At 37.0% G+C, this 21338-nt stretch overlaps 1 protein-coding gene across 2 annotated transcripts in view; it reads left to right on the forward strand.

Annotated features, from left to right (window-relative positions):
- Nucleotides 1–3733: 3733 nt before the first annotated feature.
- Nucleotides 3734–21338, forward strand: part of FAP (fibroblast activation protein, alpha) — a 129182-nt gene continuing 111577 nt past the window's right edge. Inside the window, exons 1-2 of one of the 2 annotated variants that reach the window (XM_006879360.1) lie at nt 3734–3965; nt 4292–4376. In XM_006879360.1, the coding sequence (XP_006879422.1) occupies nt 3960–3965; nt 4292–4376 (91 nt within the window). In that variant the 5' untranslated portion in view covers nt 3734–3959. The remainder of the gene's footprint in view (nt 3966–4291; nt 4377–21338) is intronic. The other variant, XM_006879361.1, reaches the window with a different exon arrangement.

Consider the following 21338-nt stretch of genomic DNA (forward strand, 5'->3'; position numbering starts at 1 on the left):
TTATATAAAGAAGACTGTCTTCAGGATTGGAGGAAGATTCATCAACAACTTGTGTTATACAGATGACACTTGCTTGCAGAAAGTTAATCAATCTTGAAACACTTACTGCAGAAGATGAAAGATTAAAGCCTTCAACATAGATTAGTCAACATTAAGAAAACAAAAATCTTAACCAGTTAGTTTCCTTTTTATTGAATCCACAGTTAATGTCAATGGTAGCAGCAGTAAAAAAACAAAAAACAAAAATGATGTTTCTTTGAGGAAATCTGTTGTCAAAATGTCTTTAAAGTGCTAAAGAGCAACAATGCTAATTTAAAGACTAAGGTGCACCTGACTCAAGCCATGGAATTATTCCATTGTTTTTTATGCATCTGAAAATTGTTCAATGAATAAGGAAGATTGAGAAAGAATAGATGTCTTTGATTTGTGGTGTAGGTGAAGAGTATTGAATATACTGTGGATTGTCAAAAGAACAAACAAATCTATCTTGGAAGAAATACAACTAACATGCTGCTTATTTGAAGAAGGGTAAAACTTTGTCTCATGCACTGTCTGCATGGGGAGAAGCAAGTCCTTCAAGAATTATATTATGCTGGGAAAGATAGAGGGGAAACCAAAAAGAGGGAGACCCTCCTTAAGGAAAACGGACACAATGTTGATAGCTATGGCTTTGAGCATGACAAAGGTGGCAAGGATGGTATAGCATAGACCAAACTTCAGATCTGTTGTTCATAGGGTCACTATTGGGCAAAATAAACTTTACAGCCCCTGACAACAATTGATCACTCAATTTTTATTTTAACAAAACATTTACCAAAATTAATATTTTGGAACTGTTCTCTCTCTAATGGGACTGTTGTATGTGGGGATATGTGTTACAATACTTCTTGAAGATCATGTATATTTTGGCGCTAATGATTCTACCATTAAATCTTTTTAGGATCATGTGTCTCATGACAATTACCATATTGTTTTTGTTGGGGGCCATCAAGTCATGTATGGCTGATAGCAACCCTGTGAACAACAAACATTTATTTGAACTTTGCACTTTCCTATGCTATCCTTACCGTCTCTATCATACTTGAGCCAATTGTTACAGTCACTGTGTAAATCTACCTCCATGAGCGTCTTCTTCACTTTTGTTGACCTAACTTAAATCCTAGTGGACCTACTAGAAGGTAGCCAATATTCCAAACTTACTTCCAAGCCTGGAAAGAAAAAAATTCAATTGAACCTCTACTATCCTAAACCTTGTCCTTATTCATTTACAGGCTAACGTAACCCTTTCTGGTTTTGTAGCCTTCATAAACATAGAGTTGCTTCCTGACAGACAAAACTTATATTTTGATTGAGGATTATAAACAGGTGGCATTGTGTGTTTTCAGTAGCTCTTCTGAAGCCATGCAAAAATTGCTCACCAATCAGAACATTTGTCCCTACTAAGCACAACCCCAGTACAGGTTAATTCTCCAAAGAAGTCCAGGAAGCAAGCATAAGGAAATATGTAACAAGGAACCTGCAGTCTTTTACTAGAACATAATCTAGAGAACACAAACTGTGTCTCAATAACCGTTGTTTCTCAACAAAACTGGATGCTGTTAATCTTTACAGGAGAAGACTGTTCTTCTTTCTCCCACACAAAGCCTGGTGGATGCAAACTGTTACTGCATACCCAATCAGGCTGCTAATTAATAAGACTATGTCATCAGGGCTCGTTGGGGGTCAGGGGGAAGTCACAACCCAACACAAACCAAAACAATACAAACCCCAGTTATAATAATTAAAAACATCCAGCGTGTTAAAGTTTGGGTGAAAATTAAAATACACATTACCTCAAGTAAATAGACAAAGGTAACTCTATTGCAAAAAATATATTCCAAAGCCATGAGACTAGAGAAAAAAAAAATAAACCCAACCAATCTAAACATCTTTATTTTTGTGGTCAATCTCATTTTTCTCAAAACTCAAACCAGTAGAAATTTTCCAGAAGTTTCCAGTTTAAATTATCTAATGTTCCAAGTAAAAAATAAACAGCTAAATAAACATGTTTCATCATCATCATCATTTTTCTCCACTGGAAACTTGTAGCTTAAAGTCACCCTCTTAGGAGTATGCTGCTTTCTCTATTAGTCAAATGGGTCTCCTGTAACCTTCATACTTGTTGGTAGATGTCTAGGAGATGTACTGGTACCTATAATATGTTGGTGCATCTGTAATTGCTAAAGCCAAATAACATTCATTTTAATCACACCCTAACTATTTATTACAGTTAGTTTCTCTCTAGAATATAAAGTTTTGGAATTCACCCATTAAAAAGTACTTGGACTTGAGGACTTTGGCAGGCTGTGACCAAACTTCTGAGAGAAGTCTCTGTGAATGTTCCAAACACGGCAGTCATCAGAGGGAATCCACATGAGTGTGGTACTTTGGGGTCCTGACTGGTGGCATATACAGTCACATGAAGATACCTATAAGTGCGTAGTAAAACTTGGATATTACTCTTAAAGAGCTTCAGGTGATAAAAGGCTGACTCCCTAGACTGCAAAGGGGAAGGCTCTCCTAGAAGCCAAGAGGCTGTATCTTTCTGCCAGTAAGTGCTTAATGACTCACTTTCCTAAACAGAATTTTTATAAGGCTGGAATTCAGGGAGGGGTGTCGGAGGAAAGTCTGAGAGGAAGTTCTCAAGCCTCCCATGGTAGCAAGCCCAGTCGACCAAAGCAAACAGCCAGGGATTTCAATATTTCCTGATTACCTTTTACAAACTGTCCTTGAAAGTCACTATGAACTCTGTTTTAATCAGGTTGACAGCATTATAAGCATGTTAGTAGAAAACAAAAGACATAGTAAGTTAAGAATTTTGTATATGTAAAAGCAGAATTCTAACTAGAGTTAAAATGTTCCAAGCAGAATACAAAAACTATTGAAACATTCCCTCTTTGTAATTAAGTCAAAGATTTTACTAAATCATTATCAGTTTGATGTTTTTTTCAAAATTAAGTAGATTTAATAAAATGAAATGTAAAACTTCGCTTACAATGCTTTTTTAATTTCTTATAAAGGGTTTATGAACAACTGATAATTTCTTCTTTCAAAATAAATTCTGAAAAGGCATTTAAAATATCACTTTGACAAACAAAACCATTTCCATTATTCAAAAGGTCTGTTGGTAAATTATTCTTACTGATCTTTCCATCTTTCTAGGCTGTGCATACACACCTAACCCATACTAAATTTAACCAGATGGCATTTTATTTCTTTAAAGTAAAGCAGTCGTGAGTTTAGACAGTTGATTTTTTAAACTTCTGTATTTACTGAAAGTGCATATGGTGCTATATGGACAAAGAAATTGTGCTGAAAGAAAAATATTTCTGTCTGCAGCATATTATAAGCCCTCAGGAAGAGAAAAAGTACAGTTAAGTAGTGTATTTCTCACAAAATCCTACTGACTTCAATTTTCTTCACTGCTAAAATTTAGACGTATGAATAATATATGCGGAAAATACATTCTTTTAAAGTCTTCTTTTGGTTACAAATGGAAAGGTTATGCAAACCCCAATCATTTTCCAACGCAATCTGTGAGTGATTTCTAGAAGAAAATGAAACATAAACCTGAACTTGTATGAAAAAATTTTTAAACCACTATATGTCAACGTAAGCAGATGATGGTGTAGAATTTACAAGGCTAAGAAAGCTATAAAACCTCCTTGAGCCACTCACAGTTCGTTTAGAGTCCAAGAACGACGCCCCCAAAATCTGTTTCTAATTTTACAGAAATCTTTTGAAATTTGGCACGGCATTCAAAAGTACGTGGGGGAAAAAAAATAAAAACAACCTAACCATCCAACTTGTCCTGGCTCCGGCTTTTCACTACGAAGACAGTCTTTGCTTCTTTTCGACAGATCCGGTAACCCACGCTCAGAAGTCAGTATTCGTTAAACTTTTGAAAACATCTGGGAAAAATGAAGGTTGGTATATGTAGCCTCAGGTATTGCTAAAAAAGACTGACTGGATTGAATGCCATCAGTTTTCTTTTGTTTAAAATGTGAGAATCTGTACATAAGTCGTTACTTCCTGGAGTGGTCTAGGTCTGGGAAATTGTTCTAAATATACCGTAAAAACGTTTGTCCTTGTAGAGTTGGAAGAATTCCAGCAATTATAGCCAGATCAGTGGAAGACAATCAGAATTTTTGTGGGGAGGGAGAAGTAGGAATTAAATGTAAACAAACTCTTACCATTTCTACTATTTGGCAGAGATTGTGTATAAGCCTTCTTTTCTTTATTTTCTATATAGACATGGTTAAAAATTGTATTTGGAGTTGCTGCCTCTGCTGTTCTTGCATTGTTGGTGATGTGCATTATCTTACGTCCTTCAAGAGGTAAGAAAAATCGCTGTGATTTTTTTCTGTCTGCCTAGAATCACTTGTCTCGCTTAACCTTTCCTAAGTGTTTATTTTCCAAAATGAGGTTGTTATTTCTAAAAAGACTTGCAAGCTCATAGACATGTTCTTGTGCAAGACCACAAATGTTAGAGAATTTAAGACATGGGCAGGAAAAAATTTACAGTGTTGTTTCAAAATGAGGCACTCACTACATCACCCACTGGGAAATATAGGCAAAAGTCTAGATTTTAGACAGAGTTTTAAATATTAAAGCTCATATTATTTTTTACACTATTAGGTTTGCTTTATGGCAAATAAAATATGAGTAAGAACACAAAATTAAAACAAAATCTATGGGAATTTTATTTCTAAAAATTATTTTCCAAATATTTAGGAAGGAAGTCGGGAACACCTGTGAAACTTTTTCTGTGATGCAGTAGAAAGAAAATCACACTGGGAGCACAAAATATTAAGCAAACCTTGTTGTTGGTAGGTGCCCTCAAGTCAACTATGACCCATAATGACCCTATGAACAATGGATCTGAACTTTGCTCTATCCTGCACCAGTCTCACCATCTCTGACATGCCTGACCTGGTTGCCACTGTCACTGCCAGTCCATCTCTACAGTCACAAAGATAACATGGGGGAGGGGGGAGAGAAAAAAAAAATAATGCCAATTATAATAACTAACCATAAGATGAAATATTTTAACAAATCTAACTGGCAACATAAAAGACCTATAAAAGGAAAATTGCAGAACATTACTATAAGAGACAAAAAGAGACATAGAGAAATGGAAGAATAGTCCATGTTTATGGATGTTGTTGTTAGGTGCCACTGATTTGAGTACAACTCATAACAACCACATGAACAATCAATTTGAACATTGTCCTATGCTGTGCCATCCTCACAACCTGCTTGGTTGATGATCTATCTTCTTTTCCTACGCTGCTCCTCAAATCCTACCACACAGCCATAGTAATCCAGATGGTATCGGTACAGGGGCAGACACATAGATCAATGGAATAGAATTGGGAACCCAGAAATCAATTCCTCTACCTATAGTCAACTGATCTTTGACAAGGAGACAAATAAGTTATGTGGTGATGGTGGCAAAAATGTGGAAATTTGTTCAATTTCTTCTATGATGGGATTGTTCAGGTATTCTATTTCAGTCTGTTAGTTTGGGTGAGTTGTGAGTTTCTAAGTATTTACCATTTTCTCTGGGATTTCATATTTCGTTTGAGTATATTTTTTTTATAAAATTCCATTATTAGTCTCTTTATTTCAGTTGGCTTTTTTGCCTCTTTCATTTCTTATTCTGAATATTTTATCTTTTCGATTGTTAGTTTTGCCAATGGTTTGTCAATTTTATTGACCCTTTCAAAGAAGCAATTCCTGGTTTTATGGATAGTTTCAACTGTTTTTCTGCTTCTTATTCCATTTATTTCTGCCTAATTTTTGTAGTGTCCTTTTTTCACAGATTGTTGGGTTTTCTTGTTGTTCTTTTTCTATTTATTGAAGATGTTGAGTTAAGTAGTGGATTTTCATTCTTTCTTTCTTTTGGATCTGTTTGCTTTTTTGCTATGAATTGACCTCTAAGTATTCTTTGTCTGTATCCAGGGGTTTTGCTAAGTTGCATTTTCAGTCTCATTTGTTTCAAGAATTTTTTTTTGTTTTTTGTTTTTTATTTTTTATTACCAACTCATGCCCAAGTAGGGTGTTGTTTAGCTTCCAGGGGTATATATTTTTTATCCTTTAACATTTTATTGTTGATTTATAATTTTATATCTACATGGTCTTGGAAAATGCTTTGTATTATTTCAGTTTTTTTAAAAAAATTTATTATGGCTTTCTTTGTGACCTAAAATATGATCTGTTCTGGAGAATGTTTCATGCCCTCTGGAGAGTGTATATTGAGCTTCTTAAAAGTGATTTAGCCTATATATAGCTATGAGACTGAGTTGGTTGATTGTACAGTTTAACTCTTCAGCATCTTCATTATTTATTTCTGATCATTTTAAGTGCCCCTGAGAGTGGTGGATTGAAGTCTCCTCCTACTATTGTAATGTCATGTACTTCTTTTTCAGTTCTGTTAACATTTGCTTTACATATTTTACAGCTGTATTATTCAGTGCACAAATATTTATTAGGATCATGTCCTTTTGTTCTGTTGACCCTTTAAGCATCATATAGTGTCTTTCCTTGTCTTTTATGGTTTGTACCCTAAAGTAGTCTTCTTCTTTTGTTTTAGGTTAATAATGCTGCTCCTGCATTTTTTTTTCTGGTTGCCATTTGCTTGGTATTTTTTTTTCATCCTTTGATTTTTTTTAAGTTATCTATGTTGTTGTTGTTGTTATGTGCCATTGAGTCGTTTCCGACTCATAGCGACCCTATGCACAACAGCCCTAAACCCTGCTCTATCCTGCGCCAACCGTGCCACCTCTGACACACCCATCCCGATTACCCCAGTCACCGAATCAATCCATCTCATAGAGGATCTTCCCCTCCTGAACCATCCCTCAACCCTCCCAAGCATGATGTCCCTCTCCAAGGACCCATCCCTCCTGGCAACATGTCCAAAGTATGTCAGACGAAGCCCCAGAATCCTTGCCTCCAAGGAGTAGCTTGGTTTAATCCTCTCCAAGATGAATCCGTTTGTTTTCCTGGCAGTCCATGGTACATTCAGTTCCCTTCTCCAGCACCACAGCTCAAAAGCATCCACTCTCCTTCTGTCTTCCCTAGTCATTGTCCAACTCTCTGATACATAACAAGCGATTGCAAATACCATGGCCTGTATCAGGCGCACCTTAGTCTCCAGAGAGACACTGTTGTTCCTGAGTACTTTAGAGAGGTCCCTAACAGCAGACTTTCCCATCACGATACTATATCTTCATTTTTCAGGTGTGTTTCTTATAGACAGCATATAAATGGTTTTGCTTTTCTTTTTATCCAATCTGCTACTGTTTTTATTGATGCATTTAAACCATCCACATTCAGTATAATTCTTAAAAGACAAGATGCTTTTCTGAAAATGTTTTGAACTCTCTGTCATATTTAATAGAAAATTTTGATGGGTACAATATAATTGGTTGATGGTTGTATTCTTTGAATGTTTGCTATATGCCACTCCACATGGCTTTTGCTGAGAAATTGGCACGTATTCATATTTGCTTTCCTTTATATGTTACTCTTCCTTTTTCTCTAACTGCTTTCAGAATTCCCTCCTTAAATTCTGGAAAATCTGACTATGATATGGTTTGGTGTTCTCTTTTGGAATCTATTCTATTTAAGGTTTACTAAAACTCTTGAATTTATGTTGTCTTGGTCTTCGTGATACCTGGAAAGTTTTCTTCTAGTTACTCTTCCACAATTTTTTCTGTACCTTTAAATTTTTTTTTCTCTCTTCCTTTTCTGGAATTCCAGTTATTTCTCTTGATGTTATCCCATATTATCCTTAGGTTTTCTTCATTTTCCTTCCTTTTTTATTCTGTTTTTGGATCTAGTAAATCAGTGCTGAAAATTTTATCTTCTGCTTCACTAGTTCTTTGTTCCATCTCTTCAATTCTGCTCATCAGTCCCTCCAACATGTTGACAGCTTTTCAGAATTTAGTCTTAATATTCTAGATTGTGCTTTCTTGTTTTTCTAACACCACATTAGTTTCATGTGTGTTGTATTGATTTTTAAAGTTCTTTCTGGTTTTATTTTCATATTCCTCCAATTCTTTGACTTTCTGTTTTGCTCACTAAAAATATTTGATCATTGCTCTTTTGAATGCTTTGTCAAGAAGTTCAATCGGACTTTTTGCCTTTAGGAAATCCATTGATTCTCCATTTTGATTACCTGTTGGGGGCAATATCTTGGTTTAGTTTTGTGTGAGGTGTGAGGTAGTCTACGTCTCCCATGTTATTGCTGTTCTAGAGGTTTTTTTATCTTGGGTGTTCACAGGTCCTTGGTCTGGCAACCTTGGACAGGGAGCTCATTGCTACAAGAGAGGAAAAGGCAACTTGCCCTGCCTGAAGATCTCTGTGATTGTTTGATTCAAAATGACTCATGTCAACCCATCTCAGCTTACCAATGCCTACTATGTCAATATGTATGTGCTCCATTTCTTCTTCAACAATGTCCAATTTTCTTACATTCATATTTCTTACATTCCACATTCCAATTATTAGTGGCTGTTTGCAACTGTACTTCATTTTGTGTTCCACAATATAAGGGCTTAGCATTCAGTGCTGTACCTACTAGTCTAAACATGCTCTATTATTCATGTGGTTTCTAAAACCTATTATTTAGGAAATGAATGACCAGCCCTCCTTTCTAGTCTTTCTGAATTTGGATGCTCAACTTTAGTACAATATCTGACAAACAAGCATTTCATCTAAAAGATCACATGAAAGACACTTCCCCATTATAAAACTGACAGACTTGGTGTTCATCTCCTTCTTTCTATGTATGTATCATGGTCCTGTCTCCCACCCTGCCCTGCCAGTACATACTCTCCCTTCCCTTCCACCACCTCCCCAGTTAATCTCTACTATGATGGCTCAAGCCATCAGTCACCTCTATTTGCTCTTTCTCTTTCTGCTTCCCAGAGATGATGACTCTCTGAGTTGGTCTTATAGAGTGCCAGTCGCTGGGCATGCCCTGTTTCTCAGCAAATGGCATTGAAAATACCTTTTATAAAATACACAAGTGGTTACTGTATACATGGAAATCACCTGAAGGACTATACAGGAATCAGATTAATTTTACCTGTGAAAAGAATCATTGCATAGGCTGAATACCAGCTGTGAAATCAGGCGCTGACTGTAGAACAGACCATCAACTACTCATGTGCAATTTCAACCTGAAGCTAAAGAAAATTAAAACAAATCTACAACAACAAAAATATGCCCTTGAAGCTGCACTGCAATCCCAGAGGAGAGTGGTTTGAATCCACCAGATGCTCTGCTGGAGAAGGAGGGGCAATCTCCTCCTGTACCAATCAGATCCAATTTGATGGTACACACAAAAAAATAATAAAAATAAAATTAAAAATATATGACTCTGAGTCTATCGATAACATCTGAATTTAAAAATCATCTCAAGAACAGATTTGAAGCCTTAAACACTAATAAAGCTGAATGATATCAAGAATATCATCCATGAAGAATAAAGACAAGAGGAAGAAAAGACCAAGATGATGTCAGCAGAGACTGAATACTGCGCTAGCATGCCAAGAAGCCAAAGCAAAGGGAAGAAATCAGGAAGTTAAGGAGCTTAACAGAAGAGTTCAAAGGACAGCTTAGGAATTCAAAGCAAAGTATTGCAACAAAATGTGCAAAGAGTTGGAGTCAGAAAATCAAAATAGAAAAAATCACTTGGCATTTCTTAAGCTGTGGGAACTGAAGAACAAATTCAAGCCTCGATATGCAATGATTAAAGAAGCTATGAGCAGAATATTGAATGATCCAGGCAGGAAGCGTCAAAAGAAGATGGGAGGAGTGCATATAGTATCAAAAAGAATTGGCCGACATAGAAGAATTTAATAAAATAGCATATGATGAATTAGCAATGGTGATAAAGGAGAAAGTTCAAACTACTTTAGAGGAATTGGCAAAAATGAAGGCTCCAGGAATATGGAATACCAACTGACATATTTCAACAAATAGGTATAGCTGTAGATGTGCTAACCAGGTTGTGCCCAGAAATCTGGAGGATAGCTACCTGGACAACTGACTAGAAGAGATAAAGATTTATTCTCATCCTGTAAAGAGTGATTTATCTTGGTGTAAAAATTATTGAACAATATGACTAATATTACACACAAGCCAAATTTTCCTGAAAATTATTTTTTTAAAAAAAATATCTGGAATAGTACATAGAGAACTACTAGAAATATAAGCTGGATTTAGAAGAGGCCTTAACAAAATGTCAGTTGGGTATTGCCAGAAAGTAGTGAGTAGCAGAATACCTGTATTTTATTGACTAAGCAAAGACATTTGACTGCGAATGACAACAAATTATGGCTGACATTAAGAAGAATGGGAATCCCAGAACACTTGATTGTGTTCATGGGAAACCTACACTTAGATTAGGAAGCAGTCATCAAAACAGGGCAAGGTAACACTATGTGGTTCACAATCAACAAATTATTGTGTCAGGGATGTATCCTTTCTCCCTATCTTTTCAATTTATATGCAAAGCAGATCATTTGGGAGGCTGGAGTTTATAAGGAGAGATGTGGCATCAGGATTGGAAGAGACTCATCAACAACCTGCATTATGCAGACAGCACAACCTTGTTTGCTGAAACTGAGGTGGACCTGAAGCAATTTACTGCAGAAGGCCAAGAACTGCAGTCTCAACATCAAGAAAACAGAGATTCTCATCACCTGGCCAATTGGCAGCATTATTATAGATGAGGAAGAGATTGAGGTTAACAGTTTCATCTTTCTCAGATCCACAATCAGCACTCTTGACACCAGCAATTAAGAAATCAAAAGGCAAATTGCACTGGGAAAAATCTGTGGTCAGGGACCTTGCCAGAGTTCTAAAGAACAACGATGTCAATCTAGAGACTAAGGTGCACATGATCTGTCTTTTCAATGAGTTTCTATGCATCATAAAGTTGGATAATGATTAAGGAATAATTGATAGATAGAGGAATAATTTATGCTTTGAGTTGTGGTGCAGGAGAAGAGTATTGAACATAAAATATGGACTGCCAAGAAAATAAACAGGTCTGTCCTGGAGAGGGGAGATCAAGTTGCTCCTTGGAGGCAAGGATTTAAAACTCTGTCTCATATATTTTTGGACATGTTTTCAGAAGGAAGCAGTCCTTGGAGAAGGACATCAAACTTGAGAGGGTGGAGGGTCAGTGCAGACCTTGGATGAGATGAATTGAAATATTGACTGTGACAATGGGGCCATGTGTCAGAGACAGTGAGATTGGCTCAAGAGGGCAAGGGCCAGAGCTATTGTTCCTAGAGTCACTATGAGTCATTGTTGCCGTGATGACACATAGAAATAAAGACTACAATGACAGATCCAAAGCAAGAGGGTTGAACAGTGTTCTGCTGTGATCTATAAAGCTTTCCATATACCTTCACACAGATTCTCCCTCTTCTCTGTTTCTTTCAATTTAGCATAGTATCTTATGTAGTTGTTTTAATTCATACACTAAATTCACTAAATTCTATTGAGTTAGTTCTGTTTCATAACTGATCTTCCGTTGGGCTTTCAAGGATGAAAATTCTAAGGGAGAAGACAATCAATCGAAGTCACCAGAGATGTTCATCCTTTGAGTTATTAGTGTACCTCACTGTAGCCTGTACCACCAGAGTGTCCCAAGTTACTGCCTCTAAAAACCAACTGGAGGGTCAGCTCTGACTCCTTTCTGACTTGACAGCACACTACAGCAACAACAATATGTTATTATTAATCATTATACCACTGAATTAAAATAATTTCACACATTCCAAGTTTTTCTTAATGACTTTTATGTATAGAAATATAAAATATGTGCTATATACTGAGCCATTTGATTGCTACTGTACTCATTGCCTTCAGTCAGAACCAACTCATTGCTGACCCTTTAGTGGGTTTTCAGAAACTATCAATCACACAGGAGGAGTTTTCCCATCTTTCTTCTACAGAGCTACCGGTGGATTCAAACTGTCAGAGACGCAGCACCTTTGGATTAGCAGCACATGTCTGTAGAGCCTCGGCTACTAGAACTCTAGATATTTGACTGACACTAAATAAGAACCATATGTGATTACTTGGATTTACCTCCAAATTCCACTTAAAGATAGCCTTAGAAATTATTCTTATTTCTAACTTAGAAACTAAAAACAGCAACTTAATTTTTTTAAAAAAATGCATTGCAATAAATGCCAGTTATGTTTCTACTTAATCTATTTCCTATTATTCAGCAAAAATTTCATTGCCTTTATTGTGCCTCATGTCCCTTCATATTCTTAGCTCAGGATTTATACTGTAGAATTAAAGACTAGCTTCCTATGGGAAACATAAAAACATACTTAAGAAGCATTCACCCACTAATCAATCAATTAATGCACTGGATACCTGTAATTACATGCCTATAACTTTGCCAGATGCAAAAGTGTGGAAGTCTAGATTTTCCTCTGAATGCATGTGAATCAGAATCCAGTACTTTGTAACCTAAAGATGCATGTACCGCTAATACCAGATAAGGGTTTCTATAATTCCCTAATGGAGCTAATTGAAAGAAGGAAACCAGTAGTTTTCTTATCCAGGGAGAAGGTAAGGAACATCAGCCTCAGAATGAAAAAGGTTTGGGTAGATTTAGAAAGGATTTAAGCAACACATAGAAAAATGAGTTTGTGGAATGATGCATCTTAATTTATCTCATTTACATTACATTAAATAGAAAGGACAACATCTTTCAGGACTTCTGAAAAATTTGCCATTTTTCTTTTCACTATCAACTCTATCACTATATCATGGACTACCAAAAGAACAAACAAATCTGTTGGAGTAAGCTCAGCCATGGTGCTCCTTAGAGGCAGAAATGATGAAACTTTGTCTCACATACTTCAGGCATGTTGTCAGGAGGGACCAGTTCTTGGAAAACAACATCATACCAGGAAAGATAAGGAGGGTCAGCTAAGGATAGGGAGATCCTCAATATGATGGATGAACACAGTGACTGAGCAATGGGTATAAGGGTAGCAGACTGCAGGGATGGATGGCTCAGGATGTCAAGATTTTGATCTCTTGTCCCTAGAAATGCTGGGAGTGGAATCCACTTGATGGCAATGAAAGAGAGAATAATAAAACAACAATATTTAGAAGTGTTGCAGATGCTTTAGAGAACATTTGAACTTAGCTGGAGAATTAATTGGAGACTATTTGTAGTGAGACATTAAGGACAAAGAAGTTACATACATGCTAAAAGGCAATTGTAGGGAAGATCTACTGTAAAAACCATGAAATCAGGAAAGAATGTTTAAAGGGATGTTTAAAGATCCAAAAGGAGACTGATAATCTGTAAAATAAAAACTATTTAAATGAAAACATAAAATATATGTATATGCAGATAAAATTGATTATATTCACAATTATTTCAAGGCATAAATGTAAGAAAGTTCTATCTATACTAATAATTTAGTATAATATAATGGATAATTGCTTAGTTAAAAATATATTTTATATAATTTATTGCTAAGGATGACTAAAGTGAAAAAAGAATTCTTTTTTAATTTTTTTTTATTTTATTATTTTTGTGTGTACCATCAAATTGGATCTGACTGGTATAGGAGGAGATTGCTCCTCCTTCCCTAGCCGAAGATATGGTGGATTCAAACTGTGTACCTCTGAGATTGCAGTGCAGCTTCTTGCCACTAGGCCACAAGAGTTCCCTAAAAATAATTTTTTAAAGAAATGCCACTTGTAATTATGTTTTAAGCAAATCACTATTGTTATCATGATTACTGTACTTTCAATAATATTTTATATTAAAAAATTAGATGTGATATGAAATAATCATCAAAGGAAATATAACTATGCTTTTAAAGCTTGCGTTTTTCCTAGTATCAACATTCAGAACTGTGAATAGACTCCCTCAAACATTTTAAGGATTTTAAGCTTATTTATTAAGATCCAGACACCTAGGCCAGACAGGACATTCAGGCACAGGTCTGTGTCAGAAATACAGAGCTCGGCACAAAGCAGGAGTCTGTTTTCACCTTTTGCGCCCCTAATTTGGGTGGGAACCCCAGTGCATTGCACATGGCAGGAAGCTGAGATCACCATCTTGCTTCCCCTACAGGTACTCCCATTCTCCCAATAAATAGGCTTTATTTAACAACCAGCCCCTAGGCCAGATAGGACCTTCAGGCCCTGATCTGCATTGGACCCTCAGAACAAATAAACAACACTAGCATGCCAGATCTATAGGATACATAGTCCTCATCTTGGATATTATAGTACTCTGACCGTGTGGTGCACAAGGAGGAACAGAGACACTATGCCACAAGACAACAGTCCTGGAGTAGGAGCTCAGGGGCAAGAACCTTTCCCCACGGCAGCCTGAGACAAAAATCCCTCCCTCAAACTGATACATGGGATTTGAATTAACACTCTTCTAAACCTTGAGATAGAAATCATTGTTAGAGACCAGTAACATTGTGAGGTGTAAGACATCACAGAAATGATTTGTGGCCTAAGCCATCATATCAAAGGGTTGCTGAGGGGCAGGGGTTTGCTGAATGGGGAAGAAGAGAATGCAAATGATGCTAATATTCAGGGAAAGGAAAGGGATATGAAATACATGCAAGGGGAGGGCACTTCATTTATGGTTACCTCTGTAAAAGGAAGTGTCTTTCATTTGTTCCTGTCACTAAAATGCTTGTTTGTCAGATATTGTTCCAAAGCTAATCAACTCAATTAAGACAAACTCTGAAGAAGGATTGGCCATCCACTTCTGAAAGATAACAGGTCTTTGAAAACCCTATGTACAATAGAGCAAACATAGAGTAGAATAACAGATTTGGCAACTGAGGCTGAGCCCTCAAATTTGGAAACACAAAAGAGGATGAATAATTGTAAGCAGAAACTAATGATTCGAACATAGAATGTGAGAAAGATGAATGTAGGAAAACTGGACATTATTAAGAAAGAAATGGGATACATAAATATTGACATATTATGTATTAGCAAAATGAGATGGACTGGCATGAAACCTTTTTAATCAGGTGATCATATGTCTATTGCACTGGAGATGAAAAGATGAGGAAAAATGGGGACACTTTCACAGTTAAAAAGGCTGTTTGTAAGTGACAGGATAATATCCAAATGCATACAAGGAAGACCTGCTAATACCATTATCATTCAAATTTATGCACCAACAGCCAGAGACAAAGAGGAGAAATTAGATGATTTCTACCAACTTTTCAAGTCAGAAATCGGTCAAATGTGGAACCAAGTTGTATTAAAAATAATGGTTGACTGAAATGTGAAAGTTGGGAACCCAAAAGATGGATCAAGAGTCGGGAAACATGGACTTGGTGACAGAAATGAGACTGAAGAGACAATGATAGAATTTTGCACAATGATTTATTCATTGCAAATTCTTACTGTAAAAAACATTAACACAGGTTATACACATAGATTTCACCTGACGGTATGCACAAGCATCATATAGATTACATCTGTGAATGAATCATTGGAGAAGTTCAATATCAGCAATGGCCAGGTACTCACTGTGGAAGAGACCATTAACTACTCATATGAAAGTTAAAATTAAAGCTAAAGAAGGTCAAATAAAATTCACAGGAATAAAAATTTATTTGACCTTGAGTCTGGCCCACTTAGGAACAGGTTTGACCTAGAAAGCTAATGAATGAAGACCTGGTGAGCTGTGGGAGGAAATCAAGAATATCATCTACAAGAGTACACAAGGTCATTACAAAGACAGAAGAAAAGACCAAAGTGGATGTCAGAAGAGACTCTGAATATTGCACTAGAGTGCTATGAAGCCAAAGCAAAGGGAAGGAAACAAGAAATTAAGGAGCTGAATAAGAGATTTCAAAGGGCAGCACGGGAAGACAAAACAAAGTGTTATTCATGAAATATGCAAAGAACACTTTCATGTGCCTGAAAATCAAAATGGCCATACTCGTTCACCATTTCTTAAATTGAAGGAAGTAAAGAACAAATTCAAGCCTTGAGTTGCAATATTTAAGGCTGCTATGAGTATAATATTGAATGACTAGGAATTATGAAAAGAAAATGGAAGGGGTATACAGTATCACTGTACCAAGGGAAGTGGCTAACACAGAAGAATTTCAAGAAACAACATAAGATCAAGAGGCAATAATGATGAAGGAGGAAGTTCAAGCTGCTCTGAAAGACTTGGCAAGAAATAAAGCCCCAGGAAATAATGGATATACCAATGGATATATTTCAACAAACAACCTCAATCTCTTCTCCATCCATCATAGTAGTGGATTTGAATCTCTCTTTGGTTAGCTGCTCAACGTATAACATGCATGCGATACTGTTAAAAGTCTTTAAATTTATAAATTATAATTATCTGAAGGAAAGTATGTTGTACTTGACCACCTCACAGCTGTATAGTCCAAATATGCATGGTACTCACAGGTTGTAAGCAATTTCAAATTAACCAGGAGGCCATTAGTAAAAAAGGCACCAAAAACTACTATTAATTACTCCATAAATATTACATCCTTCTAATCAGAGCCTGAATATACCTTAACACATGGAAAGTAGCTTTTATTACTTACAAGAATCAAACTAGATACAACAGAAAAAAAATCAATCATGAACAGTCTCCTCTCAAAAGTTGTCTGAGCAGAGATGATAACTCTTTGCACATCCCATTCTGTGCCATGTATGAAGAGACTACAAGGAACCCTACCAATTACTGCTGTCCCTGGCTACTAGGTAGATTCACTTAGGTGGAATGTAAGCTTAAACCTATCAAGAAGAACCATGGGTGCAAAGGCCTGTCAATCTGTTTTCATTAAGGTTACATCTAAAAAAACGCCAAGGTCAGATTTGACTCAACAGTAATTAACAATAACAATTAATTGGTTTACAGGCATCTCTGTTTCGTTCTTTCCCCTAAGAGTCCAGTGTTAATCAAGTATGTTAGTTTGTAAAGTTGTTGTTGTTGTTGTTATGTGCCATCAAGTTGTTTGCGACTCATAGCAACCCTATGTACAACAGCCCTAAACCCTGTTCTATCCTTTGCCAATCTTATTGTCTCTGGCACACCTACTCCCATTACCTCAGTCACTGGATCAATCCATCTCATCGGGGGTCTTCCTCTCCTGCGCTGTCTCTCCACTCTCCCAGGCATGACTTCCCTCTCCAAGATCTGGTTGCTCCTTGCAACATGTCCAAAGTATATCAGATGAAGCTTCAGAATCCTTTCCTTCAAGGAGCAGTGCTCTCTAGAATGAACCTGTTTGTTCTCCTAGCAGTCCATGGTACATTTAATACTCTTCAGTACCACAGATCAAAGGCATCAATTCTCCTTCTATCACCCCTAATCATTGTCCAGCTTTCTGACACATACCAAGTAATTGCAAAGGAGATAGCCTAGATCTGGCGCACCTTAGTCTCCAGACTGGCATTGTTGCTCTTGTTATTCTGGAGCGGTCCCTGATAGCAGACTTTCCCAATGGAGTTCATCTTTGAATTTCCTGGCTGCTGGTACCAAAAGTGTTGATAGTTTGTGATAGTACACTTTAAAATACAGTTAGCAAATTAGCATACTTTCTCACCCTATTTCCCCCCTATGTTTGCCCATGTGGTGCTTACTGTAGAAATAAACATGACCCAGTATGATGGCTGAAGATTATGTCTTCCCATAGCAGCGTTTTCACAGAGCTAGCAGAGAGAGAACTATAGTACTGTTTGGATCCCAGGACCCTGTCCTTTGGGTACCTTCATAAGGGCCAGTTCAATCCTGAATCAAGTATAAAAGTGAGATCCAAAAGATATGACAAGAGTCATTTTCGTGCCACCTTCACCATATTTTCAAATTTGGTTTGGGGTGAATATTAGAAAATCATCATATGTTTCTTTGCTTTAAAAGTGACCCTGAATTTTTCAGGAAGAGAACATTAAATGGCAGAAATAGAACTCTAATGAAGAATAAACATGAAGTCTCAAGAAAGAATTAAGAGAACCATGAATCATGACTTGCTTGTGAGTCATTTCTGGGAACTGAAATGTCTTTTACTCGTAATTAAAATAGTATTCTGTTTTGCTTTAATAAGTTGAAGATGCAAATAATTGAAGCATAGAAAATTAAAGTGTTTCATGGCATATGAGTACTACCATGCTAAAGATAGGCTAGAGTGAATATAAGAATACTGTCAGTAGTTGTAAGCCAGTCAGTCTGTCAATGCAGTGGAGTTCTTCAGATGGATCACTAAAGTTTTAAATCACATGGAAAGGGACTACTCATCTTTTTCTTTGCAACGCCTTGTGAATGCAGACCACCAGGCAGAAATGGCCTTTGAGTTACTTGTGCAGCTCTTTACAGACTAAACCACCAGAGCACCAACTGCAGTGCTTTTAGCAAGTAGCCAAGTTCTCAACCACCGTACTGCCAGTCCTCTATAAATGTTGACCAAGTAAGTGTCAATTAAATATAGAGGAGAGATGTACTTTCAGAATTAACTTCCATTACAGCTCAGTTATTAATGTGCAAAAATTTTGGATGCAGAAAATTAAACTTCCAAAATCATCAAATCATTACTACATTTCAATATTAAAACATTACCTGGAAAGGGCATGAAAGTCTACGTATTGATCAAATACTTATCAGTGGAACATTTTAAAGATTATTGGACTCTTTTTCATATTTTCAGTGTTGTCATTGTTGGTGTTAGGGGCTGTCCAATTGACTATAATTCACAGCAACAATAAAAACAACTGATCTGAACCATGTTTTATCCTGAGTCATCCTCATTATTTCAAGCCCACTCTTATAGTTACTGTGTCAATATGTCTTGTTGAAAATCATCTTCCTTTTCTCTGACCCTCGGGAGATGTATCACACTGGGAAAGTTTGAAGTCAGGGACCTCTTCAAATTATTGACGGGCTGTGATATTAGTTTGAAGTCTCGGGTGTGCCTGATATTAGCCATGATTTTTCAAATCACTATGCTTTGGAGATCTGGACAGTGAATAGAGATGACAGCAGAAGAATTGATCTCTTTGAGCTGTGATGTCGGAGTATGGAATATCCAATGATTGCCAAAAGAAGAAGCAGCTATGTCTTGGAGAAGGGGCAGCCAGAGTGCTGCTTGAAAACAAAGTGATAAAACTTCCTCTTGCATACTTTGGGCATGTTGCTGGGAGAGACTATTCCTTGGAGAGGGAAATCATGCTTGAAAAGTTTCAGGATAAGTGAAAGAGAGGAAAGCCCTTAAGCAGATGAATTGATTCAGTGACTGAAGCCATACACTTGTGTGTAAGAGATTGTGAGGCTGCGGAGGATAGGACTGGGTTCGGAACTGTTGTTCGTATGAATTGCACCCAACTCAGTGGCACCTAGAAACAACAGCAGCTATCTTTTCCAGCATAATGTCTTTTCCCAAGGACTGAGTTCTCCTGACAGCAATCCCAAAGTATGTGAAATGACGTTTCATCATCCTTGCCTATAAGGAGCAACCTAATTTCATGTCTCTTAAGACATATTTGTTTTCTTTTGACAGTTAATAGGGTTTTCAATACTCTTCGCCAACACCACAATTCAAAGGCATTGGTTATTCTGTCATCTTTACTAATTTTCCAACTTTCAGGTGCCTATGAAACAATTAAAAATTACATGCGCTGGGAAAAACACACTTCTGTCTCTAACATTATATTCTTAATCTTTAATAATTTAAAGAGTTTATTCAGAGCAGATTTTTCCCCCAACCTACTACATCTTTTGATTTTTTTTTAAATTATACTAGTTTATTTACAAAATTCGAATACATTGGTTTTTCATGCCAGGTTCTTCCAATTTCCTTCACCCCCCATCAAATTGTACAATCCCATGATTAATTCCCCTCATCTTTTGATTTCTTGACTGCTGTCTCCATGGATGTTGAGTGTAGATCCAAGTAAAATGAAATAATTGACAACTTAATCTTTTATCCATCTATCATGATGTTGCCTATTCGAACAGTCAGGTTTTAGTTTTCTTGATGTTGAGTTGCAATCCATATTGAAAGCTGTAGTCTTTGATCTTCTTCAGTAAGTGCTGTAAGTCTTCACTTCTTGCAAGAAGGTTGTATCATTTGCATAACATAGCCACATTCTTCTTCAGGTAATCTACCTCCTTAAATAATTTGATTACACAGATGTATGGAGAAAGGATATAATCCCAACACACCCCTTGCCTGATTTTAAGGTGTGCAGCATTTGTTCCCTTGTTCTGTTCAGACAACTTCTTCTTAGTCTAGGTAGAGGGGTATTGCATGAGCAACGAGTATTCTGAGATTTCCATTCTTCTCAATGTTAGGCATAATTTATTATGATCCACACAGTCAAATGCCCTAGTGATAAAACACAGACTTCTTTCTGATATTCTCTACTTTAACCAAGATCAATAACACACCAAAAGTGGACATGCACTTCATATCTTTTTGTACACACACACACACACACACACACACACACACACACACTATTGTACTTTTATTATGTGCCATCAAATTGCCTGTGACTCAAAGTAACTCTATGTACAACAGCTCTGAAGGCTGCCCTGTTCTGAGCCAGACTCACTGACTCCAGCACACCTACTCCTATTATCCCAGTTACAGTATCAATCCATCTCATCTAGAGTCTTCCTCTCTTGCATTGTTCCTCCACCCTTCCAAGCATAATGCCCCTCTCCAAAAACTGGTCCCTTCTGACCATGTGCTTAAAGTATGTGAGGTGGAACCTCAAAACCCTTGCCTTAAGAAGAAACTTGGTTTCATCCTCTCCAGGACAGACCTGTTCATTCTCTTGGCAGTCCATGGTGTGTTTACTATTCTTCTCCAGCATCACAACTCAGAGGCATCAATTCTTTTGTCATCCTTAGCTATTATACAGCTTTGTGATGCATAACAAGTAATTGCAAAGATTGAAGCCTGGATCAGGCACACCTTAGTCTCCAGACTGACATCATTGGTCCTCTTGTACTCTGGAGAGGTCCCTGGCAGTAGATGTTCCCCAGTGCAATTTATCTTTTGATGTCCTAATTGCTTATTCTTCTCCATCTATCATGGTGCTGCCAATTGTCCCAATGGTGAGACACTTTGTCTTGATGATGAGCTTCAATCCATATTGAAGACTATGGTCCTTGACTTTCTACAGCAAGTGCTTCAGGTCTTCTTCAGTTTCAGCAAGCAAGGTTGTGTCATCTGCATAGCACAGTTGTTGATGAGTCTTCCTTCAACCCTGATGCATAATTCCTC

The sequence above is a fragment of the Elephantulus edwardii genome, unplaced genomic scaffold (genome assembly GCF_000299155.1).
Source record: "Elephantulus edwardii isolate Elephantulus edwardi_28Jun2011 unplaced genomic scaffold, EleEdw1.0 scaffold00003, whole genome shotgun sequence".
Lineage (NCBI taxonomy): Eukaryota > Metazoa > Chordata > Mammalia > Macroscelidea > Macroscelididae > Elephantulus > Elephantulus edwardii.